Consider the following 21775-nt stretch of genomic DNA (forward strand, 5'->3'; position numbering starts at 1 on the left):
AATAATCATTTGAATGGAGACATATTTTGACAATTAAGCAAGTAATATGAGTTTTAAAAAAAAGAGTCTAATAAAAAAAATAGAGTTACTGAACTACAACAAACCATGCATAGCCCTTTAGAAGATTCTATTCTATTGAGGAAGCCTTTCAAAGGACTTAATCAATCACATATATAAGGGCTGTTAAAGTTAACACTTGATAATGCAATCGTTTTTTTAAAAACACATTTTCCTAGTTTTTCCTCCTTCAAATCATTTATAGCACTCCAGGCTGAAGCCTAGCTGCAACACGCTGTATTTTGCTATGACAGAATTCAGGATAATTAAATGTTCAATAAATCAATGATCAGCAAACTAACAAAAGCTAGAGCAAAGTGGAAAGCTCCAGTTTTTCTTGACTCCAAGATCTGTAAGATCTGTATGAGAGAGAGAGACTACAATTGCAGGAGTAGAACCACTGACTGTGTATACGATATATGACATATACAGTTGTATTGGAATATGCAGCCACTGAGAACTGGAAGCTGCTTTCAGTCTATTGAAATTACATGATTATGTTAATGGGAACTGCATTCACATGATGAAAATAATGCTACTGTACATGGAAGTAATAAATACACTCTGATGAAGCTAATTTCACTGACTTATATAGCTGTACAACAAAATTCACTGCTATTTAGGTTAAAAAAATCATTCTTTAGGGTCAATTTTGAGCAAATTGGTTTAAATATTTGACAGTGCAAAATATATAAAGTAGTTTCAGGCAAAATAGTAAATTAATGTACATTTATCTTTTTTTAATTTAATAAATCAAGTTTAACTGAGTAACTGTGACAGCCCTACTTGCCACAGGGCTCAAAGCCACAGACTATGCAGACGGAGGCGAAAAACCTCGACAAACTCCAGCGTCTGCACCGCAGATTAGGGTTGCAGATCTAGGACTTGTCACACATCCACAGGGATCTGAGTAAAAGATCTTAGAGATCAGCACTACAAAGCTGAGAGACTTCACAAATACCAGCTCGGATCACTTCCCTGTACTGTGAAATGGTCAATGTTGCCTTTACTTCGAAGTTCTGGACAATAGTCTCTTTGAGGAACACTGGAGAAGTATCTCCTATCCAACTTCCTTCCCCTGTCCCATTTAACAGTCATGCATATTTATGATGACTAAACTGCCTCACTCTTCTCTTACCCTTTATCTTCACAGTGATCATACTTTTAAAAAAAATAGTTGCTCCTTCACTGACTTTGAATTTGCATAAGTCCCCCACTTAATCCGAATGTACTCGATCAGCCAAGAATGAAACCAGCTGTCCAACAATGCACAACTGAAAACAAGAATTATGCTTTAAGGGGGTAAAAGGAGAAGGTAACCCCCTTATACAGTTATTCAGCCAAGAGTTGTTTAGAGTTGGAGGTTTGCTTCGTTAGTTCTGCACTGGGGCTAATCTTTAACAGAAGATTACACCATAACAATTAACGCTGCCCAGACTGCATGGCAGAAATCACCACATCACACCTCGAACTGGGTTGAGTTGTTTACAGATGACATTTTACAAAGCTCTATATAACAACTTAACTTCATGCAGACATGAAGCATGAAGTTTGATCAATGCTAGCTGGTACATTACTGTTCAAAAGTTTGCAATCACTTTTTATATTGAAGGGGAATGCCACCAATTTTTCAAAATTTCTGTATAATTAAGATGTAAACAGTCATTCAGAGTGGTTTGATGTGACACGCTGTAGAGGTTTCTAGAGAAACATGCCAAGTCAGAAGCATTCACAGTGGTAGTGATGGGAACCAAAGGTCTGAGGAGTTTAAAGGAGGGGTGGGAAACTGAGGGCTTCAGTCCAGCACAGTCTGATGATTTCACTGCTCTAGCACACCAACTAAACCCGGTCATTAACTATTGAAATCAATCAGGTATGCTTGAAGAGGAGAGTTCCCCACAACTGGCTTAAAGCCTCTTAAATGTATTTTAAAACACACACTCATGGCATACATGGCTTTGTGAGGCAAAATGGTTCCCAAAAAAAAAAACTCATTTTTTCAGGTTTAGTACTATTTTATTATTTTCATTATATTAAAAACCCTGGTTACTATCAACACCCTTGTATTGAAATTTGTGTCTGTAAATTTCTCCACAATACATTTTTTCCCATCAAAACACTATGAATGAACTGACAATTAAATCATGCAGACATTTTGATTTGTGTATATATGCATTGCACAGCTAAAAACAACAGTGGCGACCATTTTTAACCTGAACTATATGTCTACTTTTGACCATGTTTATAGATAACAGGATGTAATACATTGTCAGAAACCACATAAGCAAGTCCTCGTGAGAGTACTTCATAACTTGATATTCCACCACTTGTTAACTAACCGGTTCTGTCTGATCAACTACATTTGAGGTAGGGGAGAGGAAACTGTACACATTATTTTCACAAAACTATTCCTTTCATGTAAATATATTAACAAAACCTGAAGCTTACATCTGGTGACACTGCAACAGATTAAAAGGCAGCTACCTTTTAGAGTTCATATGTCAATCGTTGACAAAGCAGATTAGTAGCCTGCGAAACGATGACCCATATTATCATTCTATTATCATATGAACGTGTTACCACAACAGCGCTCGGCTAAGCAGCTGAAGCCAAGCTCCTCCCTCTCACAGCCACCGACTCAAACAGTGGAGTTTTTTAGTGCCGCTGGTTAAGAGGCAGCAGCTCTGCTGAAGTGATACCATTCACAGCTGCTTGTGTGTGACTGGTACTCGGCAGGCGGGGGGGCTTAATGGTGGAGGAGTGGTGGATGAATGGACGCCGAGCAACAGGACACACTGGCATCCGGACAGAGAGAGAGAAAGTCTGCGTTAATGTGAGCGCACAATGTGGTGGACTATCAGTCCGTCAGCAGCCTGTTCTCTCTGTCTGGTTGATCAGGGTGGTGGGTGGAAATGGGATCACAGCTGAGACAGTGTCTCACACATACGCACTCACACTGACTGGTTTTTGTTCAAGGACAGGACATGAGGTCATAAGCACGTCCAGTTTTACATATATTGAGTACGTGAATGTATAAATAAAATATATCTAATATATTTATACAGGGGAGAGTAGGGTGCAATCTAAAGCAGGGTATAATGTGACATGGACATTTTATGTAGTTAAATTGGTTCAATATGCTTTTAGTCATCCTGTATTACCATAGCAACATCTTTTGTAACATCTGTGTATTTTTACAGCATTCAGATTTTTTTTCAAGATTCACCCTGAAGACTGTGCCATAAAAGTAACTTTTTTCATCATAAATGGTTTTCGATCACAAAGGTGTGAGTATAAGTCACAGAATTCAGCCCCCCACAACTATCTTGTTTTAACCTCTCTCTGTGATGTATGTAATTCTTCACTATTTGGAAGCAGGTAAGTAACTTGCAGCAGGCTAAAGTCCAGTCTTCTGCACATTTCTATGCACATTTATTGTTTATTTACAGAATTAAATAAACATAAATAAAAAAAAATATATATATGACTTGTGCAAAAGGTATGCCACATTTCATCAAGTTTTATGATAATATGAATTATGAAATGTGCTTTGAAATGTGTTTCTTTGCCCCAAATTTGCTCTCTGTGAGAACTTATTTTCACTTGGAAACTCAAATCATGTCATATATATATATATATGTCAAAGAGCACACAAAAGCGTGGCACAGCCGTGCACTGCATGTGTGTCGATATTAATATGCTGTAAACATAGCCACCTGTCCGGCTGCGTCTGGGGCCACACAAAACAGCACGATTCCACTGTCCTTACTGTCAGTAACAACTAAGTGAAGTGAAAATTAGTTACTTGAATGATTATCACATTGAACCCAATTATCTGTTGTGTTTAGATCCAGTTAATACAAAGTTTGACCACCCCTTGTCATTTTGTTGATTTTAAAAATGAAAATAGGTCAGCACAGAATTTAAAGATGCAAATGTCAGTGCACAATTTCTATTTGTTTGCTGAGTTGAACATAATAGAAAAAACAGGCCACACTGTTCTATTTTCTCCCCAATATTAAAGTCAGCAAATATAAAGTAGTCATGTATTAAAATGTGCAGAAGTGTGTTCTTGTTTTTTGTGTTGATTATTTTCACATAATTAACACAAAAAATTGGCATCCAAACTTTTGCATATGACTGCATGCATGTAAAAGTGTAAGCGCATGCACTGTTTGTGCAGCAGTGCAAAAGCACTAGGGATGACATCATAAAGAGACGTGGGGGGGGGGCGCAAGAGTAAAGATCGATTATGTGGAGAGAAAGTGGATACTCACAGCATAGGCACCGATTAAGACAGCAGCGTTAGCCCTCTTGCGCTGGTCAAAGCTGGTGTAGTGCACAATCCTCTTTCTGGTCAGTGTGAAAGACTAGAGGGCAACACAATGGAATAAGAAAGGTTATACATATTATAAACAATACGACAACAGCAAACATCATGCTGTGACAAATATTTCAGAGCAAAAAATGCAAAAAAGCATCATATGTACAAAAAAAAGGTTGTGCTGATTATTCACAGTGGTTAATGTAAATGTAGATTTCACTGCAAACACAACCGTTTATTAGGACTTATTACGACATGTTAGGTGAAGTGAGTATTCGATACCTGACAATATTCAACTGTCATTCATCTCTGCTACTAAATCCACAAACGACTCTACAACGCCCAGAGGTAACCCAATGCTTTTCTTTTCCTGCTGAGCTCATGTGTTCAGTAGCTAACTGAGCAGAGCGTGCATCTGGACGGCTCGCGGCGAACATGAGGGACATACAGACAGATGCTCCAGCATCTGTCCCAGCTGCCGCTGCAACCCCAAGCCTTGAGGCGCGACAGGGAGGGGAGCAGCAGGTGGGCTGCAGGTGTGTGTGAGAGACAGCTTTGCATTTTAGTGTCAGAGGTAAGTCTGATCATGCAAGGAGCCAACAAGCCGAGACGAACGCTTCTGTTTAATCTGCACTGGATTTGAACCAAAACGGCCTTGCAGCATCTGCTCCTACACTGCAGCACATGTGGCAGACAAATATCCACAGCGTTGGCGTAAAAACTAGACCACTCAGGAAGAGGAGGAAAAAAAAACACATTCACTAGTTCAAGGGTAGTTAGAACAAATATTTAATCTACTGGTAGCCTGTTCTGGTTTCCAAAAACAGAGGAGAATATCCAGTGCATTCTTAGAATTCCACAATGCAACACAACAGGCAATGTAAAAACAACCCAGACAGCAGGCGCACACAATGTGGAATAGGGCTGCACGATTAATCACATTTTTATCGCTATTGTGTTATGACTTTTCACAACAGACGCATCGTAATGGCTGCGAAGACATATCAAATTACATTACACATGCACAGCGTGACGTGATTAGATTGGTAGGAATATGCCGTTAAGAGGTTTTGAACCCTGAGTAAGTGACTTAACCACTCTGCTACAGAACCAGTTATAACAAACACATGCACAGCTCAAAGGCTACTCTATCCTGAAACACAACCCTGTGAAAGCACTTAAAATGAGATTATTAGTCTTACTTCAACTGTTAGTGCTCTTATACTTTGCTTCAAGCACAGCGCTCGACTCCTGAAAAGCCTGATTAGCTGGATCAGTATGTTTGATTAGGGAACTAAACTGTGTAGTGTGGTAGATCTCCTAGCTCACAGATTTAATTAAAAAAAGTATTTTTACAGATTTGAACTATAACAATGGCGCAAAAACATTTTTGCAGTTTTTTTACCTTTAACTTAGGAGCAAAGAGAGGACATATCGCTGGAAATCTCCAGGTGCCCTCCTTTTCACATATGGACTAATACATAGCCCATCAGCGTAACTTCTGGGGCTCTCACTTGAAGTCTAGGGCTGTCACTATAACCAATTACTTTAAAGATTAATCAGGTTTTTTTTTAATGCCACAGTTGGAACTGCCTGAACAATAACAAAAGCTTCTAAAATACTTTACTACAATGCAGGAAGAAAATACAAATAATTAGGCTAATCAGGCCCTGTCTTAGAGACACCAGGGGAGAACTAGAAAAGTGTACTGAAAAAAGTAGTATGTTGCTATGTTGCTATGGTATCTCTGGTGTCTAAAAAGAATGCTCCATGTGGTTGCTAGGCTGTTGCTATGGTATCTCTGGTGGTTCCTAGGGTGTTGCTGGGTGGTTGTTAACTCTGGCAGTTGTTAAGATGTTTCTAGATGGTGGCAATGGTATCCTAGGTGGTTGTTCGGGGGTTGCAAGGTGGCATCCCAGGTCATTGCAAGGTAGTTGCCATTGTATCCCACAAGGTTGGTAGAGCTATAAAAGCAGGATGCACAAACTTCTGCCCACAAATAATCATTGCCTACCAATTCCCATGAGACTGAACATTCCAGAGTTGGAAGTAAACTGATATCTCGAAAACGGGATGAGTTAACGGATAAATATTTGGCAGAAAAATACAAAGACAAATCTATAACTAATAGCAATAATGATGTACAATCAATCATTTAATATTCATTATCATGCAAATTGCAAGGTAATCTTTGTCAATTCATTAAGAAAGTCATTTTTAATAATGACAGCACTTTGTGATGAGAGGAAAACTTTCACTGGCAGCATTTCCACTGCAATGAGTCAATACAGAATACCAGCATCTGTTATTTCTTAACAGAAAACCAGATAAAAACCCAGTATGTCACAGCAAATCGGGGCTGTAAGCATGCACAGGGGTGCAGGTGCTAGTGAAGAGAAAAAAATGGACCATCAGAGTAGAATCAAATAAGTAAATGAGTCAAACCAATGAAAACAGATGGGAGCTAAACAAAAATATCAAGTTTAGCAGCGTTTATTAGCCGGTGCGTAAAAACACTTGCTTTGAGACTGCAAAAGCTCCACTCAGCAAGGGGGGAAAACTGGCTCAGCATAACCTGCCACACATGCAACTTTAAAGCACTGTAATTTCATCAATTATATGTTCTCCTGACAATAGAAACACACTCCTTTCCTCTCTTCCACTTCCCTCCTTGTCTTTTGTTTTGTTTTTTTTCACATGCAGGCCCATACCAGCGAGGGTTCAGGAAGAATGTCGTCCCCATGGAGACACAGAGTAAATGGTAGAAACACAAGGCGGGGGCACACAGACGCGGTTGGGAGGGCGGGTGCAGTGTGAGAGCATTTAAGAATTAAACAGAAAAAGAAAGAAGGGAAACACAGAGCTTCATGCTTCTGCTGAAGGACTTTACCTTTAACAATCCGAAACATGAACACATGAGGTAACTACACCTGGCCAGCTTCAGAAACACAGAACAGAACACACAGAGACAGAACAGGGATTATTTCAACCCCTCAATTAAGGGTTTGGTAGAGGGCCACAAGCGACGATGAAGAAACTGACTCAGTCATTTCATAGACACGGTGGACTTGGAGCTCCCCTGAGCTTTGGGTTCTGTCCTCCTCAATGACCTTCGCTAAAATTAGGGTAATTGGAAACTGAGGTTAGAAGGTTTAACCAATTATGAGAGCCCAAATAGCTCACTTTTCGCTCAGCGTTGAACTTTGAAAAGATAAAAAGTAAAAGGTGTAATGACACACAGATTAAGCAGATTTACAAAGACAAACATGATGTTCACTGAAAGTAACAGTAATTCAGTGCTTTATAGTAAAAGTGCCAATCTAGGACTTCCCCATGTACATTTATTCCTACAGTCAAAAGACAAAACACTGAAGAACCCATAACCCCACAACATTTGCACTCCCATATGAGATCAGTAAGTAGATTTAAAGAAAAATTCCAGATTTTTCAAAAATGCTACATGATTTAGGTAAGATCTAGTCATTGGGATGAGAAATGCCATGAGAAAATCAGAACTGCTCACAGTGTTGGTGAGAGGAACCAGAGTTTAATGCCTCCTAAAGCGACTTCACAAAGTTTTTACATAAAATGGTTATGAAATGTGCCTGAGGCATTGATTAATAGTTCTGGGAAGCTTGCGGCCTAAAATATTTATTTTAAAATCTATTAATGTCAGAGAGTTATGTGCAGTGTGTTTAAAAATGGCAATAAGCATCCAAAGAAAATGTTTTTTTTCAGATTTACCAGCATTACATGCAAAAGTTCAGAACACAGGTTCACTGATAGTTTTGAACAGCAAATAAAATGGCTACATTTGCATTGTAGACCCATGGTTCCTATAACCACCACTGTAAAGAAATCTAATTAGGTTTCTCTACATTAAACCATTTCACAACATATTACTCTGAATAACTGTTTACATCTCAACAACTGAATTACATGTTTTAAAAAAAAAAAAAAAGCATCTGTGGAAACCCCCTTTAAGTCCTGGAGGCCCAGAGCACTGCACTGCTTGGAGATGTTTCTGCCTTGAAACATCCGGTTCCACCCATCATGGGCTTGATAATGAACTGACACTGACACGAAACTGTGAAGAGCAATAGGGGACTGTAAATAACCTCACCATTCAAGCACACAGATATTCTGAGAAAGAAACAGTGAGTAATGGACAATGTGCGGTTAAATGATGGGGAAATTGCTAAATAGAACACATGCAGTCTTACTGACCAGCTGTCATAAGCAAGTGTACAGAAATAGAATCATAATATGAAGAGGCCTGTCACAATCATGGAATTTCAGTTGACAGTTGACTTAGAAATAGCTGTAATCAACAATTTGTATACTTTGTATATTTCACCAACTTTTCAAAATTTCTTCAGAACATATACAGAGCGGTTTGATGTGAAATGGTTCACTGTGGAGCCTCTAATCTTTTTACAGTCGTGGTGATACGAACCCAGGGTTGTAATGTTTATAAGGCAGAGAATAGAGCTTTTTTTTTTATTTACTACCCAAAATCACTAGTGGGCGTACACATCTTCTGAGTTTAGTATGCCAAAAAGCTTATTGCAAAATGACCATAAAACAAAGTCAGCGTATTCATAATCATGTCTAAAATGTGAAACAATGTCCTATGGGGGAGCTTTTAGAGGCATTAAATGAGCTGGATGCCTGGTTCCCAGCACTGTCACTGCAAACAGTTCTGACTCTAAGAACGGAGCATTTCACATCAAACCATTCTGAATAACTTTGTTTACATCTAACTAAACAACTACATTTTATTTTGCACAAAACTTCGACAAATTGATGGAACTACTCTTTACACCATGTGCCTAAAGTGGCCAAACTGGGTGATTTCTCTTTGTCGGTAAACAGTAATTCCGAACTGAAGCTCGAGCCCAAATAAACAAACTTTACTCACTGCTGCTCTCTAAACATGTTATAGCACCGGTGTGAACTTTAGTTGTTTTTGTAAGACCTATGTCATAGCTTAATAAATGTTTTTTCCTTTTATTTTATTTCTTTATTTGCCTCAATCCCACAGTTGAAAACGCAGACAATTCACATTTTCTTTGTTGTGATGGAAACGTATGATTGTGAAAGCTAACAATAAAAAAAATACTGCAGTCAGCTCAATTATTTGAACAGGCCTATGTATAAATGGTTAAAAACCCACCCTGACATATAGATCCATAAGCGACACCAAGCTATTCCCATGGTTATCCTGGGTCAGCACTTCAGTAGGTCAGCTCTAACTTCATTGCGCCCCCTTCTTACTTCTGAAACCATAACTGTGCCCTTGGTAACGGATATTCAGTGATGGGCCCAGTACATAAAGGTGGTGAGTGATCTGAAGTGATCTGAACAAGATGAAGCTCTTCCCTAACAGCATCCATCACATCTGCTCCAGAGGCTCTCTTACCTCATATCCCTCCTTTTTCCGGAACGCTTGACCTAGCCGCTGACCCTCCCCCACACTGACTAATGCGCCCAAAGTAGCACTCAGGCACTCGTCTAATCCTTCTGTGGCAAATCCTTGGAGACAAGTAAACCCCGGTCATGAGCCAGACACCACTGGATGCAGCTACACCGGATGAATGGCACTCTACAGAATGAAGCAGCTGACTAAGGAGAGGAAATACTGTAGCGAACCTGTTGCACACTGCAACTGTACAACTGAACTCTTTGAAATGTTCAGCAGCTGCGCTAACTGGATCACATGTCTTGCACATGTGTACATATTCACACCATCTCTTCATGGCTCTTTATATAGCTTGGCTTTTTAAAAGGGAATTCCACAAGTTAAAATAATAATGAATTCAATGAGCAATTCAGAATGGTTTGATGTGAAATGGTTCACCGTGGAGAACCTCACTGACTCAGAATTTCTTTATGGGAATCAGGGAGTGCAACGCCAAAGTAGCCATTATATTTGTGTTGTAAATAAAAAGTGTGTGTCATCTGATGTCTTCTGTAAATATAATATATGGTAATACCCTTGTGTATTTATGCCTGTTATTGCACATTTGCACTGTCCGTTTTGCACTATTGCTACTATGTGCACTTGTGGTAGATGCTAACTGCATTTCGTTGCCTTGTACTTGTACTGAGCAATGACAAAGTTGAATCTATCTATCTATCTATTTGTGTGATGTGTTTAGTTATCTTGGAATCAATGCTTTCAATAACAAATAAAAGTGGCTAAAGCAATTCTAAAAGGTTTTCTAGTAATGAGCAGGGCACTAGGAACCTATAAATTAAAGCTGTGTCCAGAATGAGGAATGAAAGCCATACAAGATTTTAGAGATCTGTACAGCATGAAGAAATACATTCTAACATAATAAATAAAAATATAACATACTGTAAAAATGAATATAAACAAATTTATTTATTATTTTATTCCATTAATCCTTTAAAAAATATTGAATAAAACATCTAAAAGTATTGTTTATAAACAGTTTATAACATGTCAGACCATGTTGTGTAAGTTATTACTCTACTTAAAATAATAACAACAAATAAATAAGCACAGCAAGTGACTCCAATCTTTTGAAGGCTATTGTATGTCATACTCACCAAATCAGATTCCTTGCATGTGCAATATTGTTAGTGAAATAGATCCAATTCTGATTCTAAACAAGCAGCTATGCATTCATAAGGCTATTATTTTTTCTGGTGTACAGGCTACAGACTGAGAGGTGGACTGAAGTCCTGCCAAAAAGTGCAGGGAAAGAACATTTGAGCTTTTCTTAACAGAAAGCACATCAACTATCTACGGGGCTTCATGGTGGGCATGTGTGGAATCATAGGCTGAAGCAGGCTCAAGGTCAAGAGTCAGCCAGGCTTTCTCGACTTGCTGCTTTTTGTGCAAAACGCTCAAATTGTGATTACTGTTGAGCTGAGGCTACACAAAGTGCTGAGTAACGAGGAGGCTCTCAGCGAAGTGTGTCCTGGGATCCCGGAGGACAGTGTCTGTGTCTGTGTCCAGACCAAAGTGCCTGCGTAGCTCTAAGACAGGTGAGTCAGAGGCTAAAAACAGAAAGGCTTACACCGTGTTGGCAAAGGCTACCATGCTGAAGAATTTCACCAGCACATCGTTTACAGAGGAGGAATTCATTTTAAAGAAGAACACACTGTTTTACAGTTATGAATTCTTGTAATGCAGCAAACTCTGGCTGCCTCCGCAGACTCGAACTTGATTGAGGCCCTGAAAGAGGACCTTCTTTGGTGCTCGTTTGAATAACAGATCGCAGCTTGTTTGCATTGGAAGCTACCCTGCGACCCACACAGCGCTGAAGTAAAATGTCAGCATGTAATGCATTTGAATGCCAATGACATTACAAACGCAGACAGTGAGGAGGAGTGGAAAATCCACGTGTTACTGTAGCTGCATACTGTACATATTTTGTGACAAAGCAAAAAAAGACAAACGCGAGTATCGCTCACCTTCAGCTTCTTGTTGAGTTTACAGCAGTATCGATACAGCATAGCAAGGTTCAGGGGCCCAAAGTCTGCATAAAAGCTTAAAAACAAACAAACACACATGCAAAACTTAATTTCAGACTACTCTTAATATGAAAGAAGGCAGTTATTTGGAAACTGAGCCTTAATCAGAGACTGAAACACTTTAATTACATGTCTGAAACTTCAGTCTATTTATAGGCTCTTCTCTCACAGCACGAAACAGTATAAACTGATTGCCAATTGCATTATGTAAACGAGGAAGAATGGGGGAAAACATCACTGTTTGCTAATTCTGACTCGATGGGAAAAAGCCCCAGTATACAGTTGCGTAAGTGTTTCAGTGTTGCTGGAGGAGGCTGGGTGGGGGAGGCCACACTTACTTTTCATACACAAACTCATCATCCGTGCAGAAATAGTGCGTGTTCGCTGTGCTCTTCGGTTTGCTTCTTAACGTGGCAAAGTAGAGTCGATCTGGGGAAACATAAACACAAGTGAGTATAAGAGAAAACGCGTTTAAATCAAGAGGAAGCTTGAAAGTCTGCGGTAAGGAGGCTGAGATTACATGCATTTGCTACACCAACGTTACTGTGACGACATTCATAATGTTAAGTTCTGTCACAATACGCTTTTCTGAGTATGTCACGGAAACTGTCAAAGAGCATTTACATTTACAGCATTTAGCAGACGCTCTTATCCAGAGCGACTTACAAAAAGTGCTTTGTCTATCCATCTTACCAACAGGTTAGAGACTTTTTCATTTCAGAGCACAATTATTCCTGTTTAATTGGATTTAGTGGAATGTTTAATAAAAAGCACTGTATTCATGAACTATTATAACAGGCTGTGTATTGCGAAAGTCATAAAGTATCGCAATAGTGTATTTTTGCCATATCGCCCATCCCTTTTACAGCCTTTCAATGTTCCACACAACCAGTACAGTGTTAGCTACAGAACCTGTTTGTATTACTAAACATAATGACTACTATGTCACTGCTATGCTAGATGATCTATTTCAAATGGAATGCTAATAAAACAGATTATAATTCAGGGTGTAACAATCTCAACACAGAATCTGAAAAAAAGTGAGTTACAATTTAAGACAGTATTGGCAATAACACCCTCAGCTGTTCCTGAGTGTCTTATTTTCTGTCATTCAATAAAAGCACTGTCTGAGAAAACTTATTTTTGTGTTGTTTATGGCTCATTTGCACTTTTTAAATATTTTTATTTTGCACAAGGACATATGGTACTTTATAATCTTTAATTCTCAAATTAAATGTATTTGTATTTTTTAACAGTCTGTGCAGTACAATTAGAATGAGACTGAAATTGGCTGCAAATTTGAATTTTCTGCTCCACCTTAAACAGTGTACGTGCCAGGATGTAACACTTGCACCATTTAAGGTGGAATGGAAAAGTAGAAATACTTACATATTTTTAAAAAGCTGGCGAATAAAAAGCAGGTCAATTTTTTCCATTTTATTTTAACCCAAAAATATCGAAAATCGAATCTGCACCGCAGAATTAAATGTCGTATCGAAGCTGAACATGGGTGTATCGTTACACCCCCAAAAAGTTACTCAGCTCGAAAGCTCTGGTTTGTTTGAGTGGGATCAGTTACTACCGCACTGCAACGCTAACGAAACTGAAGACTCAAACTTAGCACAGCAACGAATCACAGTCCAACAAAACTTCGCCTCACAAACTTACCTTTTATAAACTCGGAGGCTCCTATCAGGTCATTGTCATCTGCCATTTTAAACAAAGTCGAGAGAATAGCGGAGTGTTTTAGGTTGTCCAGAGTCATGGGGGAAGCAAACAAAACAAACAGCTACAAGTTGTCGAGAGAGGAAGCTGTCTCGTCCGTTCGCGTTCTCTGCGCAGCCTTCTTCTCCAGCCAACTAAGTTAAGTTAGTTGCCAGCGCAGCTCAATTTCATCATTCTAAGCCCGAGAAACCACAAACAGCGACAACTTAAGCACTTTTTGTCGCCCCAAATTTTCTTAAAGCTGCAAAAAAACCGCTGCTAACATGCTAAAAGTGCCCAGCAGCGACGGTAATGAATGGAGAAGCAGCCCACAGGCGCACAGTCTGCAAAAACAAAAACAAAACGCGCTCCGTCCGAGAAAAGCAGCATGAAGCAGGAAACAAAGTGTCGAACAGGTCCGAATAAACTCCCTCAGCGCGATATTCCGTCCTCAGCTTTCAACTACGGAAAGATAAAGTCCTCGCACCCCGCTCTCTCATCCTCAACACCGTCTACGCTGAACCGCCCTCCGCTCTGCCATGCTGAGGCCGAATGTGTGTAAGTGAACGAGCGCCTGGAGAAACAGCTTAAAGGGATGTCACGTGGTACTAGGGGGGCCAATCAGAGCGCAGAAGACCGCTACTCGCGTTCGGGCTCAAACTGACCAATCAGAGCGCAGAAAAACATAAACCTGTAATAAAGTCATGCAGTAGTGTATAATTTAAAGCGGCGCTCCAGCCAAAAACAACATGCCCACTCACCTCCTACGGTGGTGCCCCAGGAGTGAGATTTACCTGTGTGAAGGGCCCAATATGATACATTATATGTGTATGTTATTATTACCCCGCACCCCTCGCCCCGTGTTTCACTTTTAAAGGGGAAGTCCACTGATTTTTCAAAATTTCTGCATTATTCAGTTCCCTTTAACATTCATGTGTACCAAAAATAGTCGTAATTCATTTCTACATTTCCATTCATTTCCAACTTGTCTTCATTTTTTAAAACTAAACTAATTGTGTACTTTAAGACTATTATATGTAACTCAGCTTAGATTCCATAAATGAACTGGGGAAAAAACTGCTATGTTCTGAAACATTAGCAGTGTTTACATAGCACAATAAAAAAAAAAATGTAGTTATCTGTGACATGGACTTCTGAATGGGTTTGATTACATCTCAACCATTTAATTATTCAGAAAAATTGAAAAATTTGTGGCCTTCCCCTTTAAGTGTTTATAACTGCACGAACCGATCAGCCATAATAAACCTACATCCTTGTATCTACACTCATTGTCCATTTTATCAGCTCCACTTACCTTATAGGTGCACTTTGTAGTTCTACAATTACAGACTGTAGTCCATCTGTTTCTCTGTTTACTTTGTTAACCCTCTTTACCCTGTTCTTCAATGGTCAGGACCCCCCACAGGACCACCACAGAGCAGGTATTATTTGGGTGGTAAATCATTCTCAACACTGACACGGTGGTGTTATGTTAGTGTACGTTGCGCTGGTCTGAGTGGATCAGACACAGCAGTGCTGCTGGAGTTTTTAAACACCTCAGTGTCACTGCTGGACTGAGAATAGTCCACCAACCAAAAATATTCAGCCAGCAGCGTCCTGTGGGCAGCGTCCTGTGACCACTGATGAAGGACTAGAGGATGACCAACACAAACTGTGCAGCAGCAGATGAGCTATCGTCTCTGACTTTACATCTACAAGGTGGACTGACGAGGTAGGAGAGTCTAATAGAGTGGACAGTGAGTGGACACAGTGTTTAAAAACTCCAGCAGCACTGCTGTGTCTGATCCACTCAGACCAGCACAACACACACTAACACACCACCACCACGTCAGTGTTACTGCTGTGCTGAGAATGAGCCACCACCCAAATAGTACCTGCTCTGTGGTGGTCCTGTGGGGGTCCTGACCACTGAAGAACAGGGTAAAAGGGGGCTAACAAAATAGAGAAACAGATGGACTACAGTCTGTAATTGTAGAACTACAAAGTGCACCTATATAGTAAGTGGAGCTGATAAAATGAGTGTAGAAACAAAGGTTTTAAAGTTATGGCTGATCGGTGTATCTGAGCCAGGGTTACGTTTTTCCATATTTGTCTCCCTCCATTCTCTGTTGCTCCTGAGACCCAAACGCAAGAATACACGAAGATCACATATCCATCCTCTTGTGCCAGGTGGCATTGTGTTTATCCAGGTCACCCACAAAAAAACAAGTGGTGAGAGTGAATGAACCGTGCACGGGACGGATCCCTCAGCATCAACAAGCTCACGCAAGAGGTTAGATATAGGTCAGATGGTCAGGCTTTGAAACCACAATTCCACTGATTTTTCAAAAGTTACAATACAATCGCTGAGATGTAAACAAAGTCATTCAGAGTGGTTTGGTGTGAAATGGTCCATTGTAGAGAAACTTACTGACTCAGGATTCTTTACAGTGGTGGTGATAGGAACCAGGGTTTGTCATGTCTACACTGTAGATATAGCCATTTAAGTTACTGCCCAAAACAATTATACGTAATGATGATAATCATAGTGTGAAATAAAAAAAAAATAAAAATGTTTACTTTGAGTACTATTTTGCCCTGCATTTACCTCTCTGTCAAAAAACTGCCTTTTAGGTCAAAAGCTTGTCTCAAAACTACCATAAAACAATGCATAAGTGTATTTATAACCATTTCATGTAATAACGTCCTGTGATGTCGATTATAGGGGCATTAAACACTTTGGATGTCTGGTTCCTATCATCGCCACTGCAGAGAATTCCGACTCTGTTTCTCTACACCAGAGCATTTCACGTCAAACCACTCTGAATGACTTTGTTTCCATCTTAATGACTCATTTACATGAAAATTTTGAAACATTTGAAAATGTGATTCCCTTTAACCCCTTCAAATATCAGGCTTATTACATTCTAAGGCGTATTATTCAGTAACTACAGGGACAGAGCTATTCTTAGGTTATAGAAGTATGTAATAAAACTTTGGGCCTACCGGTGGGTCTTGACTAATTAAGGGGCTAATATTCGCAGTAAGATCCTTATTATTGCCTTGATTTGTTAATGCAGGAGTAAGAGACTGACTGCAGAAAGCTGTGCGATAATGTGCTCATAAGCTACACGGAGGAAGTTTGTATAAAAGCTTACAGATAATCACATTCAAAATGATTTATCACTGGTATTATTGTCAGGTTTGTCAGTTTTCTTCAGAAAGACTCTCAGCGTACTTGTGATCATCTTTGGTTCAGACAAAAATTCAACCAATCCTAAATATAGTCAAACAGTTGAGTTTTGTCATAGAAAATGTCAGATGCTATAGTGTTGTCAAATCATATCTGAAAAGGGACAGCATGGCTGCAGCCCCCAAAACTCCCTGAAGTTTTTCAAACATTACTTTTCCCTTCAAGATACATCACAGGAAGGGGGTTTCCTAGACTTTAAACCAGGAACTCTCAGTCTAGAAACTACTGCAGCACTACTGTAGGCGAGCAGGCATGTTTACAACATATGTAGTCAGCAGGAAAATTTTTAATTTTGGCTGGAGTGTCCCTTTAAACAACCTTTCACTGAATGGTTCTTTAAAACACGTTTTTTTTTTGTAAATGAAATGTGAGTGTGAAGAACCTTTATAAAGCTTAAAATGCCCCATTTTTGATGTTAAGAACCAAAATAATTTCTTTTTACATGAATATTTTCTAACCTCTCTTTATCCCTTACAATTAAACAGTTTTGTAACTTTAAGACTGACGTATGTTAATGACCTCTGTTCTGATTGGCTGCTCTGTATTGTGCCTCATTCAAAACGCAGTCCAAGCTGAAACACTTCTTATAACTTCAGTGTAAATGGGTGAAGCTAAACTGCTGTAGGCTGAACGGTGGATTTATGTAAATGTAATGGGTTTTGTGACATCAAATTCAAAATGAGCAGCTTTCTATATATGGACTGTACAGACTGGAGAGTGAACATTACATCCTCTTTTCAGTTTTAAGAAATGAGGAAAATAAATTTTCCATGATGTAGGCCCTTTAATGTGGAACGATTTCTGTTTTGCAGCCATCTTTAGTGGTATTTACTAGTCTTGCAGTGGGCGGTCATTTCCAGATGTGTAGGCCAAGGAAGGCCAAGCAAGGTTTAAAGAATGAGAAGTCTTTGCATTCATGTATTAAGCACAACTTTTTGAAAACAAAATCAAATTTACACTACGGATGTGTTTAAAAGCTGCAAAGACTAATGATTCGATTCACTGTACAAGCATTGATGATTCACAGCAATAAGTGTGATTCTATTACACACATGCAACTTGAATACAGTTAAACCCCATGAGGGCCTATTGTCCCCTATTGGGAACTCCCATTTATGATCAAAGGATAAAATCCGTCCTACCTCCTATTAAGGAGATCCACACCTTGTGCACAGTTGAGTCTGGCTGGCTCCACTCATTATTCTCCTGGCTTCTCCAGGACACAGTGTCTGACATGCCTTCATGGAAGGTCGGCAGAGCGAAGGTTTTTTTGGGACTCCTGACTCCTTAGAATGACCAAATCCTGACAAAACACTGGACTGGCTGAGTTATGGGCAACGCTGAGCCTCAACAGTCTGCTGTACAGTGGGTCTGTGGGGACACTGTGTGCTAGTGGAACAGAACAGTGGGGATTTGGCTCATGTGACTCACTCAGGTTTCCTCACATGGAGCTCGCGTTACAGCCCCAGCGAGGTGTGACTTTCAGGCTTCTTCAGGTTTCTTCACCAACTAATCGGCCGCCTTCCTGTTTTCGGGTACAGATACAGCCCAAGATTGCTGCTGCTGTGTCTAGCATCTGGCCTTGTTGGGTGAACGTGATGCTAACTTTCTAATAGCCCTTTAGCTCTTGCTCTGTTGATTGATAATAGCCTGTGTGGTACTCTAGCAAAGATGACTTGATACTGTAATGCTGTGACATCATGGAAAGCAAACCTGTGTCACTGGGGGGGGGTATTTAATGTGGCAGTGTGGCAATCAATTACAGGCCATGAAAGAAGTAATAAAGCAATATAATGCCAGTGTGTTCTAATGAGGTGGTCAGGTTGTCAGCCTGTCAGGTTATTTCAGAAGTGCGCTGGTGGAGATCTTAATGTCAGGATTTCTGTTCTGTCTTTAAAAGACTAATAACATTGACGACACATGCAGTCAGCTGAAGGAAAGCCGAGCAAGGTTAAGAGTGTAGCACAAGTCTGACCTTTGCATCTGTGTATCAGCTCCTAGACAGCAAGAAGATAGCAGGCCACTGTTGGGCCTCTGATGGCAAAGCTGGCGGCCCACTGGCTTTTTGCTCAGTGTTTTTTCTGGGTGGCCCACTGATGGTTAAGCAGAGTATTAGACAAAATTCCATTTTTCATCGCTCATTTTCCACCCACAGTCCAATTTGCTTATATTTCCTGCATTTCTTTCATTTGCTATCCTTTGTACAGGTGATAATTTTAACATTGATATTGTAGATACAGCATATATAGATATAGCTGCTAATCTAGCAAAATGTCAGCAGTGTTTCAAACAAAATAATTTTATATAAGGCTTAATTGTTCATTGTTTTCTCAATTGTTTGTAATAATTGTCTTAGTTTTTGTTCCAAGCTGTAAACATTTAAAAAATCTGTTTGAGGAGATTATAAAAACCTTGTATGCAGGACAAAAATCGACAATAATAGATGGTCCGAGGGTGGACCAACAGTGGCATGCAGTCAGTGGGGTGCAAACCATATCAAGCCAGCAGACCAATATGGCCTTGCTATCTGGGGTACAAGAAGCCACAAAACAACTTTTACACAACTCTCCTTTTACCCCAAATGTACTCATTGTTTGTTCCTTAGTTTTGTGCTAAAGATATGAGTCAAATCTAGCTAACAAGCAATAGAAGCAATTAGCATGGTGCTAACTGCATGCCTAACTCATCGTAAACTTGTCTCAAAATGTGTCGAGTTGCCTCAAACTAGTCTTGATTATTGCTTTCTGTTGCTGTATGACAGGGAAGAGCAACTCATTGCAATTGTTTGCTAAGAACCACTAAAAATATTTGAGTAAGATCATTTCTTACCAGCAACCTACACATCTGCTAATTTAGCTAACAAGTAAAGAAGACTTATACCAACACTTAGCCTTGTGCAAAACACATATTTAAATCATCACACATTCAAAGTAATCTCAAACAGACTTGTTTACATGGTTTTCTGAAACCATCTTAACAGTGTTGCCTACAAAGATTGGCCAACGTGTGTTGAATAGCTGAACAAATAAAGGTGCCATATTGAGGCCTTTGTCCTTTATTAAAGGCGGTATGTCAGTATCAGAGACCACATAAGCAAGTCTATTTTAAATGATTTAACAACTCAGCACAGTTTAAGACAAATGTGATGATTTAGGCTGAATGCCAAATAGTGCTTGTTAGCTACCTAAGCTAGTAGCTTCAGTGCAATCTTAGCAAACTTAGCAAAAAAGCAGACTTCAGACACAAAATATGTCTAGGCTGTACTATATTTTTATATTTTTGAACTATATAAAGAAGAGTTGAGTATATTTTTAGGCCAACTGCTCCTTTAACTGATCTTAACAGGGAAAGTTCCACCGATTTTTTACATTTTCTGCAAATTGAAATCATTAACATGTAAACAAAGTCATTCAGAGTGGTTTGATGAAGTAATAAAGCAATGTAATACCAGTGTGTTCTAATGAGGTGGTCAGGTTGTCAGCCTGTCAGGTTATTTCAGAAGTGCACTTGTGGAGATCTTAATGTCAGGATTTCTGTTCTGTCTTTAAAAGACTAATGACATTGACTACACATGCAGTCAGCTGAAGGAAAGCCGAGCAAGGTTAAGAGTGCAGCACAAGTCTGACCTTTGCATCCATGTATCAGCTTCTAGATATGAAGAAGATAGCAGGCCACTGTTGGGCCTCTGATGTCAAAGCTGGCGGCCCACTGGCTTTTTGCTCAGTGTTTTCTGGGCGGCCCACTGATGGTTAAGCAGAAATTCCACTTTTCATCACTCATTTTCCACCCACAGTCCAATTTGCTTTTTATGTTTTTGAACTATATACAAAGGGGAGTTGAGTGTATCTTTAGGCAAACTACTCCTTTAATCGAGTCCTTTACATTTTCTGCATATTAAAATCATTAACATGTAAGCAAAGTCATTAAGAGTGGTTTGATGTGAAATGCTCCACTGTAGAGTCAGAATCTTAATAGGAACTTTACGTCTGAAGCATTTAAAGTAGTATCTACTGTCTAAAAGCTCACAGAGAGTTAATACATGCATAGTTATGAATTCACGCTGAACACGTGGGGCTTTGCTTTGATAGTTTTCAGAGAGAATTTATCACTATTTTACATCAACATTGCATATAAAAACTCAGAGGATGTGTGTAGGTTCACTTGCTGTTTTGGATAATAAATGAAAGTCAAATTTGCGTTGGAGACAACACGATGCCTGGTCCCACCGCTGTAAAGAAAGCAGAGTAAGTTTCTCTATTATCACAACTATTTATTCATGCAGAACTTGTGAAAAATCAGCGGAAGTCTTTAGAGTATATTCATAGTTTCCAGACGTGCAGTGTTAGACAGCTAAATTCAACTTGTACAGTCATCAGTCTTTGAATGCTTCTTAGTAGATATAGTGTGAAACATTTAAACAAAATCAAAATGCTGAGTGCATGAATTTTACTATTACTTAATGAAGAATATAAAAATTATATCTATAAAAGTCATTTTCATTTTCAGATGGGACCACACTTTCCTTCAAAAGCTAAACTCAGGCTTAATGCTGAGATTTTACCATCACATACATACTCTTGCCTTCCATTCATTCAAACATTCAATTTTTATATTGTGTGTGTGTAAATATATGAATATATATATGTATATATATATATAAATATATGAATAATTCATCTTTACAAACGTATGTACTTGCTTATAATGACAACTATTTGCAAGAAATGAAGTGATAGGAATGATAGAACAGAATTAAACTCCCTAATCCTGCCTAATCTTCCCTCGCCACTGCTGCATGTAATAGTAGGTGGATGTTTGTGTTATTTAAAGGGCCACGAGGAAAAGGCAAGGCTGCAGATCATAAGCGATAAAGGCCTCCGTTACGTAACCGCCCATCCAGAGCAGGTGTCCAACTTCCAGAACAAACAAGG

At 39.3% G+C, this 21775-nt stretch overlaps 1 protein-coding gene across 4 annotated transcripts in view; it reads right to left on the reverse strand.

Annotated features, from left to right (window-relative positions):
- Positions 1-14138, reverse strand: part of cdc14ab (cell division cycle 14Ab) — a 74681-nt gene extending 60543 nt beyond the window's left edge. For all 4 annotated transcript variants that reach the window (XM_036586210.1, XM_036586211.1, XM_036586209.1 and 1 more), the window contains exons 1-4: positions 13556-14138; positions 12226-12316; positions 11828-11903; positions 4335-4427 (exon numbers count right to left, since the gene is read on the reverse strand). In XM_036586210.1, the coding sequence (XP_036442103.1) occupies positions 4335-4427; positions 11828-11903; positions 12226-12316; positions 13556-13652 (357 nt within the window). In that variant the 5' untranslated portion in view covers positions 13653-14138. The remainder of the gene's footprint in view (positions 1-4334; positions 4428-11827; positions 11904-12225; positions 12317-13555) is intronic.
- Between the last annotated feature and the right edge of the window lie 7637 nt (positions 14139-21775).

This window comes from Colossoma macropomum, unplaced genomic scaffold, assembly GCF_904425465.1.
Source record: "Colossoma macropomum unplaced genomic scaffold, Colossoma_macropomum, whole genome shotgun sequence".
Classification (NCBI taxonomy): Eukaryota; Metazoa; Chordata; class Actinopteri; order Characiformes; family Serrasalmidae; genus Colossoma; species Colossoma macropomum.